This window comes from Callospermophilus lateralis, chromosome 6, assembly GCF_048772815.1.
Source record: "Callospermophilus lateralis isolate mCalLat2 chromosome 6, mCalLat2.hap1, whole genome shotgun sequence".
NCBI lineage: Eukaryota > Metazoa > Chordata > Mammalia > Rodentia > Sciuridae > Callospermophilus > Callospermophilus lateralis.
Genome location: NC_135310.1, coordinates 81,376,715 through 81,393,344, shown reverse-complemented (window position 1 = coordinate 81,393,344; position 16,630 = coordinate 81,376,715). Strand labels below are relative to the sequence as shown.

Below are 16,630 nucleotides of genomic sequence, written 5' to 3'. Positions count from 1 at the left end.
GATATTCGAAGTAGCAGTTGAGAATTTTATCAGGTGGTATTACACTTGGGTGCAAACTATAGGAAACTGGATAAAGAGTGGCTTACCTTGTTAGGGGTTGGTTTGTCTGACATAGAAAAGTTTAGAGTAGGCTGTGCAAGAGAAGACTGGGGTGGCAGCTGTGAAATGTTTTCAAGGACCTGGATTCCTGCTTCCTGCTTAATCTTGGCATTTGTTTTCACCTTGTGAAATAGTTTCTGTACCTCCAGATACTGTGTCTTCCTACTTCTCTGACCCTTTTTTGTTAATTTTCTTCATGACCTTCAAGAACCTTTAAAAAACATAAACATATATCGTTGCAAATGTACTCCAAATTTTCTCCATTTTTTTTTTTTCCACAAACAAGGAAAGAGAAGGCTGAGGGCAAAAGGAGACTTTATCTTGAAGTGGAGTCTTCCCAAGGACAGTTTGCCTTACATCTCCTTGGCCAAAACTATATCATGAAATCACTTCTACCTACAGAAGCATTTGTGTAAACAGGTTTTTGTAATTGAACACATTGCTCTCCTAACAAAGCAAACTTCTTTTATTAAGAAAGGGAAATTGGTTACTGGGTAAATAGCAACTGTCGGCCTTGGCTAATAAGTGTATTTAAATAAAAACAAACATGGGACTTATAGGTACCTTCCACCCATGGATAAGTTGACACAGATGAGTCAGAGATTGTTGTCCCACAATTTACTGTTCCTTCATTTGCTCCGTAGGTTTTTAAAATATTAATTGTAAGTTGCATTACATTTCAGAAAAGCTGAAACATGGAGAGAATAAAACTCATTGTGTGAAGGAAATGATTGTGCATGGTATTGATATTTAGACTCTGGGATCATGCCCAGCACATGAGGTGCCCCTGGTGGCTTCCTATTGCTACATGGGAAGCCTTTTTGTCACCTGGGATCCACCCTTCAGGCCATGAGCTCTAAACCATCTCTGCCTGGAAAGCTTGGATCCCAGTGTTTTAGGCAACAGTCACCTCTGCAGATCTTAAAAACAACCGGTAATGGTGTGACTCATATTCTTTCCTGATGCTAAGGCCACAAACATCCACCGGGAAACTTCCTTTTCTGGCTTAAATTTTTTTCCAGTTTGTATAGTGGGTAATTTGCTATAGTATTAGCTACCTTATATGGGTCTTAGTTTTTTTCTTTTTTCTTCCATTTCTTCTTCTTCTTTTTTTTGGTAGTTGTAGATGGACAGTGTGCCTTTATTTTATTTATTTTTATGCGGTGCTAAGGATTAAACTCAGTGCTTCATACATGATAGGGAAGCACTTGCTACTGAGCTATAGCCCAAGTTCCTATTTCTTCTTTTTACTCATTTAGCTTTTCATGAAAGAGTAAGGGATCAATGGCTTACAAAAGGCTTCAGATTGTGCCTCTTGTCACAATCTGAGCACTTGGTTTATAGGAAACACAGCATCTCTGTGCCATGGACCACTCCCCTCCTGGTTGTTCTCCATATGAAGCTAGGGTACTACTGGTCTGTATGTCTACCTCTTTCTCTCAAAATGCATTCTTTCTATTAAATATTTTGAATATTAGCACATTTATAATGTTAAAAAATTTAAATAAAGCTCTTTTTCCCATTTTGTCTCCTCTTCTAGCCAGTTTTTACTTCCCTGTCCCTTTTTGTTAATTTCTCACATGACAATCAAAAATTTTCTTAAGCTGTGAATATAAGCAATAAATATGTCCAGTTTTCCATTTTTTCTATAAAGTGAGCCTAATATATAGATAATTCTCTCCATTTTCTTTTTTACCTACATATAGCTTGCAGATCTTTTCATAACAATGTTAACAATACATACAGAGCTTCTCCCTTTTTCTTTTAAAGTAGCACTGTATTAAAGTGATACCTCTGAAATACAAACCAATCACACCTCTCCTGCTTTCTCTTTTAAAATAGAGACATTATTACGTATATTTTGCTCTTTATAGCACTCTGTCATCACTATTGTTAGTAGGGAAGTATGCTGCAACATGATAGTGTTAAGGATATATTTTAATTTTAACATTCTATGATTAATTTTCACACAGAGTTTTAAGATACTGGCTCCAAGGAGGGAGAGGTGTTGAGATATAAACACTTTCAGACACCACTGATGGAGGTGTAAATGAATTTGGCCTTGTTCAGAGTCTTGCATGGGTCTATCAGGAACCTGAAAAATGTCTCTGCTGTTTGACACCTAGGTTTCATTCATAGAGCTTTGACATCAAGTAGTGTAAAGAGAGAGAGAGAGAGAGAGAGAGTCAAATTTATAACAGTGTTGCCATAGTCTAATGTTTGTGTCTCCCCAGAATTCATATGTTTAAACCTAAGCTCCAGTGCAATGACATTAGGAGGTGTGCTGTTGGAAGGGGATTAGGCTCCAGAAAAGTAACTTGATCTTTTCACCTCATGAGGACATGGCAGAAAGCTTCCATCTGAGAACCAGGAAATGGGCCCTAACCAGACTCCAATTCTGAAGCATCTTGATCTTGGATCTCTAAGCCTCCAGAACTGTGAGGAATAAATTTGTTTATATGCCACACGGTCTGGTATTTCATTATAACAGCTTGAATAGAATAAGATGTCCACTATATAAGTTACAAGTATACTAAATATCCAACAATAGAGTAGTAGTTAGCTGTATATGTACATGATGGGATTTTCAGGCAGATATTAAAATTATGCTTTTAAAAAAGTCAGTGTCTAGAGAAAGTATTTATGACATGTTATTGAATGAAAGGAGCAAGACACAGTCTGTTTTACCAAGTGTGATCCTGTGAAAGGAAAGATCAGTTGTACCACAGGGATTGCATCAACAGATGTGTCTGGTGTGTGCCAAGTTTGTATCAGTGTGTTTAGGGTGGGGTAGGAAAGTAAGGAAGCCGTGTTGTCTTTTCTGTATCCTAGTAATGAGAATATATGAATTTTAAAGTGGCCACAATTTAGGGTAAAGACAATGTTATCTGTATGTACTTTATTTGGAAAACCACGGTTTTATTATGTATCTTGATTTTTTTATTACTATCATAAATAGTTAAAATGTGTTGGAGATATGGAGCTCTCAGGAGCAGAAAGTTTAAGTTCATTTCTCTAAATTTTGACAGTGGTTGCCTAGTAGTAGCATTATAGGTCACTGTTTGTTTTATGATTTCCTGAACAAATGCATATAACTTGCTTTATAAACAAACTGGATCACAAAGAATATCGGATATCATAGTATGCTAAGAAGGCATTGTTATGGTTTGGATCTGGAATGTCTCCTGGAAGCTCTGTTGAAGGCCTGGTCCCCAATGCTGCAGTGTTCAGGGGTGGGGCTTTGGGTTAGGGCTCTGACCTCATCAATGGATTAATCCTTTGGCAGCTGAACAGACTAGGTGATTTGGTGAAAACTACAGACAGGTGGGGCATGATTGGAGGAAGTAGGTCACTGGAGGAATGCCCTTGGCACTGTCTTGTCTCTGTTTCCTTCCTCTTTCTTTCTGCTTCCTGGTTCCATGATCTGAGTACCTTTCTTCCACCATGCCCTTCCGCCATGACATTCTGCCTCACTCAGGCCCAAAGCAATGAAGCCAGTCAACTGTGGACTGACACATATGAAATCATGAGCTAGTAGTCTTTCCTCTTCCAAGTTATTCTTGTTGGGTGTTTTAGTCACAGTGATGAAAAACTGAGTTAACGCGGAATTTATATACCCAGGGGTAATGGAGAATCTTTAGCAATATTTTAAGCAGGAAAATGACATGATTGTTTTCACAAGAATATGCTCTAGTTGTTGATCAGAATAAGTAACCACTTTGACTTAAGTTTCCTCATCTATATAACAGGAACAATAAAATCTATCTAGTAGGCTTTTAAGGGGAAATTAAGTAGGAATAAATGATGCTTTTAGGCCAGTTGAAGTTTCAAATAATATAATCGCATTTCTGAAACTGTGTATCAGTGAGGCGAGAAAGTAAGCATTTCAGAAATGAGAAAAGTCTGTATTCAAGAAATTCAGATCACTTTTATAAATTTGTATTTATAATTGTGACATAATTCTCTCATCTTACAATATCACTGAACTTGAAGTTGACCTATTTTTCCAGCATTTTATTTGTGTCCGAACTAACTACACCATCTTGTTAGTCATTCATGAACTTCAACCCAGTGAACAAATGCTCTTTGCACATAGCATGTAACACATTTTTGTGGGGGTGTTTGGGTAGGATGGAGATAACTGTGTGCAAGAGCTTATTTTGTCAGCATTTTATTTTCTCTGATGAGAGGTCTTTCTAACTGCTTGATCTCTCAAAATGGTTCTTTGCCCTGGCCTTGTAAAATTTTCTTCATCCCTAAGTTTGTCCTTTATGCAGATTCTTCATAATCACTTAGAAAAGGCAATCTTGTTTTATTGTGTTTTACATGCCTGTATAAGACACTGAATATTGTCATCCCATCTGTATTAGTTAATACAGACCCTTAGCTTCTTTAGAAAGTGGATTAACATTTGGCATATCTGTAGATGTGTCCACAGCTCCTCAGGAGCACACCTGACCCCTAGTGACCAAAGAAGGAAAAGTGAAGGATAAGAAGAATGAGAGGGTTAAGAAACTGTTCACAGGAAGATGGTGCTCCTGGTTTCCTCTCACCTTGGAAGCGGAGAACATTTTCCTCTTGTGAACTGATGAACGGATTCTCTCATGGCAGTGGTTATAGCTGTGAAATGTCTGAAAGCGGCTGCTAAGGGGAATAGAAATGCTGCTCTCATCAATCAATGAAATGTTGGTTTCTCAGATGTGGTACCCACAGTTTTCAAATAGTTTTGGGCAGCAGAGCTTTAGTGACTGTAAATGTCAACTACTTGTGGGGTGGGGGTGAGATGGGAAGAGGTCATTGTCTGTGGAGAGCTGTCACTCTCTCCCCTCACGTCTGTTCCTTCTGGGCAATCTGATGGAGTCTGGGAAGCGTTCTGGGAAGTCCAGGTAGAGAAGTCTCTACGGAAGGACCTCTGTAGTCCTGCACTGGATGTCCAGTGTGCAGACAGCGCAGGACATCTCTTTCAAAAACCACCTCTTTTTTGCATCGGTTACCTCTGACAATGAGAAATTGAATCTCATTGTCATGTTTCAGTTTGGAAACATTTATTGTTTCAGATGAGCATTTCTCCTCTTTTGTTTGTCTTCTCTCTAGATAAAGAAGAAGCAGCAGGATGTGGTTAGATTTCTGGAAGCCAACAAGATAGAGTTTGAAGAGGTGGATATTACAATGTCAGAAGAACAGAGGCAATGGATGTACAAAAACATCCCCCCAGAGAAGAAGCCTGCTCAGGGCAACCCGCTGCCACCTCAGATATTTAATGGCGACCGATACTGTGGAGTAAGTGGCTGGACTGTTACCATATCATTTCATTTTTTTTACTCATAGCACATCAGCTAGAGTGCAGCTGGGTTTTTTTTTTTTTTTTTTTTTTTTTTTTTACAGTGAAGACTGTGACCTCTTCACTCAGGGCCATAATCCAATGAGGGAAAGCTGGAGGGCATATGAATCCAGCATCACATTCAGTGTGTGCATGTGAGCGGTTGTGTGGTGTCTTGGGTGTGAGTCTCTGTCTGTCTTCCTGTTTCTCTCTGCTTTGAAAGAGGGGATGGGAAGGGAAAATGTGTGTATGTGTACTTGTTACGTTCTAAATGAAGCTTATCTTTCAATTAATACATTTGGTGGGGCAGAGTAGAAGAGGGAATTATTTTTGAATCTTTATCCCTCTGTGGTATAAATAACTACTGAAAACATTATAACCCAGAGTTCCATTTTTTATGATTATGAACCAGAGGGATTCCTATGAACTTCTAAAACCTATTAGGTGTCTTTCTGCTATAAGTACCATTTAAGATGGTGAAGATAATTTTGTTTAATTATCTATCTACCTTCTTAGTCCTTTTGTTAAAAAAAAAATTTGATGAACTTCTTTCTAACGAGTAGGTTAGGATTTGCCTTTTGCTGTAGCTTTAAGTACATAGGTAGGTGTTTATTTTGGGACCATAGTTCTTTTGATGAGACCTGGAGAAGGAGAAGGAGAAGGAGCTGCAGTGCTGAGGTACTTGAGACCATAAATAGCGGGGTTGTCTTTAGGATGGAGTAAGGGATGATAGTGTGCTTTAGTGACTTCAGAGGAAGCAGTTGCCTTTCCCCAGGGCTTACTCAGAATAAGAAGTTGGAAAGTAAAGCCATGAATAGACTGCACAGCTTTCTTAGCTGTAGATGTGTGAGGAGAACCCTGAATGTGGACTAGGCATATAACTGGTCCTGGTACTGCCTTACATTGGCCAAGATACCTTTGGAAATTTACTTATCTTTTTAAGCCTGTTTCTCATCTTTAAGCAAAGGAACGTAGTATCTGTCTTACCTCCAAGGATGTCTTGTCACTGTTTCGAAAGTCCTTCTTATAATACATTATAATATGAAAATAAAGGTTATTATTTTGTGGGTTTTTTAATATCACATATTTTATCTCATATTTTACTGGGTGAAGTGTATTATAACCAAGGTGTGTACTATTCATGCATGACTGCAGAGAATAGAGCATACTATTATGCTTGTAGACCAAAGTGAGGAAACAGTTGAAAATAAAACTAAAAATCAAGTAGCGCTAGAAAGCTTAAAACAAAAATCAAGCAATTTTCTCTCCCTAGGACAGGTACGAAAATACCTCTGTGCCTTTTGTAGTGTGCGGGTACTTTCTGGGTGTAGAATTCTAGGTTGAAAGAATTTAAATGCTGTTGCTTCATTATCATCTGCTTTCCAGAGCTGCAAGTGAAATGTCTAATGCTGTTTTCCTTGATCTTTTATATGTTTGGGTCAGTCTCTTCCATATAAAGTTTTAAGGTCTCTTCTTAGGTATGTACTCAAAATTTTTTGGTAAATTACTGTCTTGTACACTATTTTGCATTCATTGTGGTGAGTGCTCAGTGTGACTTTATAACCAAGAAATTGTATGATTGTATTATTAAATATGTTCTTGTATTGTTTTCTCTGAAACACTTCTCCCTAGTTTTTCCCTGTTGCCTTTGTCTTGAGTGCCTTTTAATTTGGGCGTTAGATTTTTCATATAATTTTCTAATCTGTTTTTTTCCCTATTATCTCCCTCTTTGATTTTTTGCTTCTTCTTTAACTCTTAATTCTTTCATTTAATTTTTATGTCATTCCCCGCCCCCTTGTTTTTTAGTCTTTTTTTTTTTTTGCTTTTATTAGTGCATTATGTTATACATAATTGTTGGGTTCATTTTGACAAAATCATACATATATGGTTTTAATTCACTCCATTTCAGTCCTCAGTGCCTCTTCTTTCTTTTCCCTCCTCCCTCCCACTATTCTCTTTCGTCTACTGGTCTTCCTTTCACTCATTTGTTTATTTTTATTTTTTTACTTTATTTTATTTTTTTAACAACTAATAATCTTTTTATTTATATATGACAGCAGAATGCATTACAGTTCTTATTACACATATAGAGCACAATTTTTCATATCTCTGGTATTCACACCAATTCGTGTCTTCATACGCGTACTTTGGATAATAATGATCATCACATTCCATCATGAATTATAATCCCATACCCCCTCCCTTCCCCTCCTACCCCTCTGCCCTATCTAGAGTTTGTCTGTTTCTCCCATGCTTCTTCTCATTATCCCACTATGAATCAGCCTCTTTATATCAAAGAAAACATTCAGCATTTATTTTTTGGGGGGTGGATTGGCTAACTTCACTTAGCATTATCTTCTGTAACTTCATCCATTTACCTCCAAATTCCATGATTTTATTCTCTTTTATTGCTGAGTAATATTCCATTGTGTATATGTGCCACATTTTTTTAGCCATTCATCTATTGAAGGGCATCTAGGTTGGTTTCACAGTTTAGTTATTGTGAATTGTGCTGCTATAAACATTGATGTGGCTGTTTCCTTGTAGTATGCTGTTTTAAGTCATTTGGGTATAGACTGAGGAGAGGGATAGCTGGGTCAAATGGTGGTTCCATTCCCCGATTTCCAAGGAATCTTCATACTGCTTTCCATATTGGCTGCACTAATTTGCAGTTCCATCAGCAATGTATGAGTGTGCCTTTTTCCCCACATCCTCACCAACACTTATTGTTGTCTGTGTTCTTAATAGCTGCCATTCTTGCTAGAATAATATGAAACCGCAGAGTAGTTTTGATTTGCATTTCAGTTATTTGGCTCATTTATTATTTTGGTTTTTTTTTTTTTTTTGTGTGTGTGTGTGTGTGTGTGTGTTTAGCTTTTTGAGTTCTTTATATATCCTGGAGATTAGTGCTCTATCTGATGTGCGAGTGGTAAAAATTTGCTCCTAAGATGTAGCCTCTCTATTCACCACACAGATTGTTTCTTTTGCCAAGAAGTAGCTTTTTAGTTTGAATCTATCCGTTTATTGATTCTTGATTTTAATTCTTGTGCTATAGGAGTCTTATTAATGAAGTTGGGGTCTAATCTGACATGATGGAGATTTGGGCTTACTTTTTCTTCTGATAGGCACAGTGTCTCTGGTTTAATTCCTGGGCTTTGATCCACTTTGAGTTGAGTTTTGTGCATTATGAGGGATAGAGACTTAATTTCATTTTGTTGAATATGGATTTCTAGATTTCTCAGCACCATTTGTTGCAGAAGTTTTTTTTCTAATGTATGTTTTTGGCATCTTTGTCTAATATAAGATAACTGTAGTTTTGTGGGTTAGTCTCTGTGTCCTTTATTCTGTCCACTGATCTATCAGTCTATTTTGGTGCCAATACCATGCTGTTTTTGTTTCTATTGCTCTGTAGTATAGTTTAAGGTCTGGTCTAGTGATGCCACCTGCTTCACTCTTCCTGCTAAAGATTGCTTTAGCTATTCTGGATCTCTTATTTTTCCAGATGAATTTCATGATTGCTTTTTCCACTTCTATGAGTAATGTCATTGAGATTTTAATTGGGATTGCATTAAATCTGTATACTGCTTTTGGTGGTATGGTCATTTTGACAATATTAATTCTGCCTATCCAAGAACAAGAGAGATCTTTCTTTAATTTCTTTATTTAACATTCTGTAGTTTTCATTGCAGATGTCTTTCACCTTTTTGTTAGGTTGATTCCCAAATATTTTTTTTTTATTCGAGGCTATTGTAAATTGGGTAGTTTTCCTCATTTCCTTTTCAGAGGATTTGTTACTGATATACAGAATTGCCTTTGATTTGTGGGTGTTGATTTTGTATCTTGCTACTTTGCTGAATTTATTTACTAGTTCTCAAAGTTTTCTGGTGGAATTTTTTTGAGTCTTCTAGGTATAGTAAATAATTTGAGTTCTTCTTTATCTATTCGTATCCCTTTAATTTCTTTCATCTGTCTAATTGCTCTGGCCAGTGTTTCAAGAACTATGTTAAATAGAAATGGTGAAAGAGGACGTCCCTGTCTTGTTCCAGTTTTTAGAGGGAATGCTTTCAATTTTTCTCCTTTAGAATGATGTTGGCCTGGGGCTTAGCATAGATAGCTTTTATAATGTTGAGATACATTCCTGTTATCCCTAGTTTTTCTAGTGTTTTGAACATGTATGGGTGTTGTATTTTGTCAAATGCTTTATTCTGCATCATTTAAGATGATCATTTGATTCTTATCTTTTAAGTATATTGATGTGATGAATTACATTTATTGATTTTCATGTGTTGAACCAACCTTGTATTCCTGGGATGAACCTCACTTGATTGTGGTGCACTATCTTTTTTATATGTTTTTGTATTCAATTGCCAGAATTTTATTGAGAAATTTTTGCATCTATGTTCATTAGAGATATTGGTCTGAAGTTTTCTTTCTTTTATGTGTTTTTGCCTGGTTTTGGAATCAGGGTGATATTGGCCTCATAGAATTATGAGTTTATAAGTGCTCCCTCTTTTTCTATTTCACAAAATAATTTGTAGAATGTAGGTATTAGTTCTTCTTTATAGGCCTTGTAGAACTCAGCTGTGTATCCATCTGGTCCTGAGCTTTTCTTCGTTGGTAGGCTTCTGATTGCATCTTCTATTTTCTTGCTTGAAATTGATCTGTTCAAATTTTGTATATCATCCTGATTCAATTTGGGCAACTCATATGCCTCTAGAAATGTCAATGCCTTCCATATTCTCTATTTTATTAGAATACAAGTTTTCAAAATAATTTCTAATTATCTTATGTATTTCTGTAGTGTCTGATGTGATATTTCCTTTTTCATCCCATATGTTAGTGATTTGAGTTTTCCCTCTGCTTCTCTTTGTTAGCATGGCTAAGGGTTTGTCAATTTTATTTATTTTTTCGAAGAACTAACTTTTTGTTTTGTCATTTTTTTCAATTGTTTTTTTGTTTCAATTTCATTGATTTCAGCTCTGATTTTAATTATTTCCTGTGTCCTACTGCTTTTTGATTTGTTCTCTTTTTCTAGGGCTTTGAGATGTAGTGTTACGTCATTTCTTTGTTGACTTTTTCTTCTTTTAAGGAATGAACTCCATGCAATGTACTTTCCTCTTAGTACTGCCTTCATAATGTCCCAGAGATTTCAATATGTTGTGTCAGTGTTCTCATTTACCTCTAAGAATTTTTTAATCTCCTCCTTGATGTCTTTTGCAACCCATTGTTCATTCAGTAGCATATTATTTAGTCTCCAGGTGTTGGGATAGTTTTTACTTTTTATTTTATCGTTGATTTCTAATTTCATTCCATTGTGATCTGATAGAATGCCGGGTAGTATCTCTACTCCTTTTTTATTTGTTAAGATTTGCTTTGTGGCATAATATATGGCCTATTTTAGAGAAAGATCCATGTGCTGCTGAGAAGAAAGTGTATTCACTTGTTGAAGGATGAAATATTCTATATGTGTTATTGAGTTCTGTAGTTTCTTTGTTCAGCTTTTGTTTGGAAGATCTATCCAGTGGTGAAAGAGATGTGTTAAAATTATCCAAAATCATTGTATTGTGGTCAATTTGACTCTTGAACTTTCGAGGAGATTGTTTGATGAACATAGATGCTCCATTGTTTGGGGGATGTATATTTATAATTGTTAAGTCTTGTTGGTGTATGGTTCCCTTGAGCAGTATGTAGTATCCTTCTTTATCCTTTTTGATTGACTTTAGTTTGAAGTCTACTTTATTTGATATGAGGATGGAAATCCCTGCTTGTTTCTGCAGTCCATGTGAGTGGTATGATTTTTCCCAACCCTTCACCTTCAATCTGTGAATGTCTTTTTCTATGAGATGAGTCTCTTGGAGGCAGCATATTGTTGGGTCTTATTTTTTGACCCAATCAGCTAGCCTATGTCTTTTGATTGGTGAGTTTAGGCTATTAACACTCAGGGTTATTTGTATTCCTAGCCATTTTTTATGTCCACCCACTGCCCATGTATGTCATGGTTCAGGGCTGTAGATGTCTCCAACTTTATCCAAATAATGAAGTTTCTGTTTTTTAAATCTTTTGTTATGTTGACTGTTTGAGAGAAAGGAGGCCTTGACATCCTTGCTTTATCATTAAAAGCAAAGTCTTCAGAGCCCCTTGAAAAGGGGAATATATTGAATGAATAAAAGAGTTTAATGTTGTGAAGTCATGTTAACTTCATTCTCCTTATTTTTACTTCTTTATGACTTCTGTGTCTTGCCCTGTGGAGTCCGGGGAGGTTGTTTCAGGTAGACTGCCTGGGAGCTGGCTAGAGGTTATCATATTGATTAAACTGTGTAAGATAAATGGCATCTTCTCTGCTCCAGTGGTTTTGCTCCCAGGGTAGTGACGACAGCAACTGCTGGAGTGTGTCCTGTCATCATACTCTGTTCTGGCAGGCCTGTTGAAGACAATGTCTGCTTTTATCCACATCAAGTAAATATGACCCTGACAAAGCATTAGAGGGCAACCAGCACTAGACCTCATTTATCCACCTGCTCCTGTGCACCTTGCTTTACCCAAGGATGGTTTATGAGTGGTCTCATGTGGTTGGTTAACCTGTAGAAACCTATCACATCCCAAGTGACAGGATCCAGAGAGTCTGCCCATTCTTCTATACCCTGAATTGACCAGAAATTTATTACTCTATTTCATACTGAATGAACTAAGCATATGGTACATGGAGTAAGGGTGGCCAATGTGGTCAGTGGACTTTCCTCTCACATTTAGCATTAGACTATCCTTTCTGTTGGGAGGAATTTAAGCTGAATGGAAGTTCCCTAGCTGACTATCAGTTCCTCCCACCCAGATTTTGAACACTGAGAGAATGATGAAGAAACAGGTTCAGTTGGAGTCTGTTTGTGGCAGTGAGTATCCAGGGGTGATGGGGCCAGGCCATTGCTGTGTCTGGTGACCTTACACAGCTGCAACTGGGTATGGCCTGAGTGTGTTCTTGGCTACTCAAAACAACAAATCCTTCCTGTTTCCTAAACTGGTTCTCCAGCTTTAATGTGGGTTCTGTCCTCTCCTCACTCTGCCTCCATGGACTCCTTTCCCCTTAAGTTGCCAGTGACCTTTCTAGTTCATTTGCATTCAAGAACCAGAACTGGCACCACCATGTTGTTATTGCTGATTCCCTGGAATGTTCTGCTGTGAGCAGGATTTTTCTCTGCAAATCTGGTGATGGGTTCTAAAGATAAACGTCCCAACCCCTAGGCTTTCTGATGAGTTTTAGAGTGTGGTTTAGATTTTAGAAAGCTTGGGTCCTCATGTTCAAGGTTCTAATTCTTTTTTCTTTCTATAGAACTGGCATGTGTGGAATGTACTAGAAATGAAATCCATATATACCAAGGGAAAATATTTATTCTCCTTTATCCCTTTTTTCCCTTTCTGTTTAGCAAGCAGATGATTTGGATTTTTAAATATATTTTTCTTTTTTTTATTATTAGAAACTTTTATTTTAGTAAAAAACATGTATCGTAAAAATCTTAGCCATTTTAAAAGTACAGTTCAGTAGTATTAAATTTAATTCACATGGGTGTGAAACAAACCCCCAGAACTTTTTATCTTACAGAATTGAAACTCTGTATCCATTAAACAACTCCCCTCAGCATCCTTCCCAGCCCCTGGCCACCACCATTCTTTCTATTTCTAAGAATTTGACTACTCTAGACACCTCATTCATATAAGTGGAATTGCACAGTGTTTGACCCTTCATGACTGTCTTCTTTCACTTAGCATGATATTCTCAAGGTTTATCCATGTCATGGCTTTGATAAGACTTCCTTGTAAGGCTTCCTTTTAAGGCTGTTTCATCCATTCATCCATTAGCAGACATTTGGGTTGCTTCCATCTCCTGGCTGTTGTGAATAGTGCTGCTATGAACATGGGTGTGCAGATTTTAAATTCCGTTTGATCTATATGTCAGAGCAGGGTTCCTAGATCATACGGTAGTTCTACTTTTAATTTTTTAAGGAACAGCCAAACCATTTTCCATGGCTCTTGCAATATTTTATAGTCTCACCAGGAGTACACTAAAGTTCCAGCTTCTCCATCCTCACTCACACCTGATATTTTCTGCTTTGTTTGGTTAAGTTCTTGTGGTAGTCAGTCTATTGTGTGTGAAGTGATATCTCATTGTGTTTTTTATTTGCATATCTCTGATGATTAGTGATATTGAATATCTTTTTAATATGTTTGTTAGTCATATTTATTTATTTATTTTGGTACCAGGGATTGAACTCAGGGGCACTCGACCACTGAACCACATCCCCAGCCCTATTTTGTATTTTATTTAGAGACAGGATCTCAATGAGTTGCTTAGCACCTTGCTTTAGGTGAGGCTGGCTTTGAACCAGTGATCCTCTCCCTCAGCCTCCCAAGCTGGAATTACAGGTGTGCATAACTGTGCTTGGCAGTCATTTATATTTTATCTGTGGGAAAATATTTTTTCAAGTCCTGTTCCCTTATTTTAGTCCAGTTATTTGACTTTTTTGTTGCTAGGCTATAGTGATTCTTTCTTATATTCTCATTAGATAGTAATCACTTTTCAGGTATTTGACTTGGAGATATTTTCCCCTGTTCCTGTGTTTTTACTTTGTTGACTGTATCCTTTGATGAACAAAAGTTTTTTCAAGTTTGATATACTCCATTTATCTATTTTTGCTTTTGTTGCCTGTGCTTTTGTTGTCATATGCCAAATCCATGATAAGCTTTTCCCATGTGTTGTCTTCTAAAAGTTTTGAAGTTTCAGGTCATAGGTTTAGGTCTTTAACACATTTTGAGTCCAGTTTCATTCTTTTGTGTGCGAATATCCAGTTTTCCAATATCATTTAAGAAACTTGTCCTTTTCCCATTGAGTGGTCTCGTCATGCTTGCTATCATTAGACCATATACACAAAGGTTTGTTTTGAGCCTCTCTATACTATTAGTTTATATTTTTTGTCTTTTTGTCAATATCACACTATTTTGATTACGAAGCAGTGTGATATATTTCAATATCAGGAAGGAAGTATGAGTTCTTCAACTTTGTACTTTTTCCAGATGTTTTGGCTATTTGGAGTTCCTTGACAGGACTTTGTTTCATTTCTGCAAATAAATGCTCTTGGTATTTTAATAGGAATTACATCGAATCAGTAGATTGCTATGGGTGATATTGACATTTTAACAGTGTTGAATGTTTATTGGGTATAATGGGACATGGCTATATTCACAGTTATTTGGGAGGCTGAGGTGGGAGGATCACTTGAGCTCATGAGTTTGAAACCAGTCTGGGCTATCATAGCGAGATGACATCTCAAATCTAAATAAACAAACAAAAACCCCCAAAGCATTAAGTTTTTCAGTCCATTAAGATGGGTATCCATTTATTATGTCTTCCTTTATTTCTTTTAGCATGATTTGTAGTTCTTGGTATATAGTTAAGTTTATTACTAAATATTTTATTCTTTTGATGTTCTTATAAATAATTTTTTTTAAATTTCCTTTTCTAGTCAATCACTATTAATGTATTAGAAACACAACTAATTTTTTTTAGTTCATTTTGTGTCCTGTAGGTTTTTTTCCTCAAGCCATACTGTATTCAGCTTTATTAAAAACAGTTTTCATAAACAGTCATGTATTTCAGGCAGGACATGAGCTGACAGTACTACAACCTCCAAACTCCCTTCTTGGGTAGACTACCAAAATCAGAAATTCACTATAAACCCAATGAAGTCTTCATGTGATGCTCTGAGTAGGGCAGGTTTAGAGACACAGTTGACATTTCACATTTAACATGTTTAACAACTTTTCATGAGCCGACCCTGACTTTCAGGAAATGAAATGAAAATGTCAGAATTATCAGTCCAAAGAGCCACAGTTGAGAAAAGTAACTGTTCCTCTTTGAGGGACACTATCTCCAGATTCCTTGACATATTGTAAAACTTATTGTTGGGAGTCAGATCTCAGCAGGTCTTGGGGTTTAGGGGAGTTAAGTCTATGCCCATGGCAGAGATGAACAGGAGGACATAAAGATAAATTTAGTTTTTCTACACCACAGGACTTTTGTCCTAAGGTGGCTGTGTGTGCCATCAGTTAATCCCTCCTTCTGGGAGCCAAGAGGAAGTCTCTCAAAAAGATCAGGGAAAGGTGTTTCCCTGACAGCAATCCAGCTTTGGAGATATTCTACTGCTGATACATGCTCCTTTTCCCCAAAACAACAATGAAGTGTTCTGTGTACTAACAACATATCTTTAAAAAAATCTTTATTTTTATAAAACTTGATAAAAAATAGTGTTTCAAACCATACAGTCATCAGATATACACTGTTTTTGTCATCCTTTTCACTGCTGTGTAAAGACCTAACAATTTCAGAGGAGGAAAAGTTTATTTAGGGGCTCACAGCTTCAGAGGTCTCAGTCCATAGAAGGCCGACTCCATTCTTCAGGGCTCCAGATAAGGCGGGAAGGTCATAGCCGAAGAGTGGTGGTGAAAGCAGCTCAGGACATCATAAGGGAAGGGGAGAAAGGTGGCGGGGCGGGAGAGACACTGACTCCACTCCCCAGGAATAAAATATATACTCCAGTGATACTCCCCCAGGAACCTGCCTCCTCCAGTCACACCCGACCTGCCTGCAGTCACCAGCCAGTTCATTCCTTCAGGGGAATAATTCACTGATTGGGTCAAGGCTCTCATAATACAAACATTTCACCTCTAAACTGTGCATTGTCTTGCACATGAGCTTTTGGGGGACACCTAATATTGAAACTCTTACATACTCACTTATAAAACAATTCCCTTGGCATCTGCAGCACCTTCAGCTTTCTATGCCTGGCCAGTTTGGGCATCTTCATTCCCTCAGGGTTCTTCACATCCTTGTCAGTGTCGGATTTCTCCCTTTTCCCCTTAGGTACTGTCTCTCCCTTCTTGCAGGGGCACTTTGAGGCTTGGGTTCTGGCTTTGGAGGAGCAGGTTCATCAGACAACCTTGCAGATCTTCTCTGTGATTCATCCTTCACCTTGGCTTTATCTCTTTAGCCTCCTCTTCAGCCTTTCTCCTGGGTATGGTGGCAGTGCCAGGATGCTGGCACTGGATGCTGGGATGAAGTGGTGTGCAGCTTTGGTCAGCTTAGGGGTTGTTTTTGTGTCCCATAACTTTGCTGAATTTGTGTTTTAATTCTTTCTTTCTCTTTTTTTAAAGGAGGTACTTAGA

General features: G+C 37.4%; 1 protein-coding gene across 1 annotated transcript in view; it reads left to right on the top strand.

Moving 5' to 3' along the window:
- Positions 1-16,630, top strand: part of Sh3bgrl2 (SH3 domain binding glutamate rich protein like 2) — a 75,637-nt gene that overhangs the window by 38,746 nt on the left and 20,261 nt on the right. Inside the window, exon 2 of the mRNA XM_076859985.2 lies at positions 5,194-5,379. Within this exon, the coding sequence (XP_076716100.1) occupies positions 5,194-5,379 (186 nt within the window). The remainder of the gene's footprint in view (positions 1-5,193; positions 5,380-16,630) is intronic.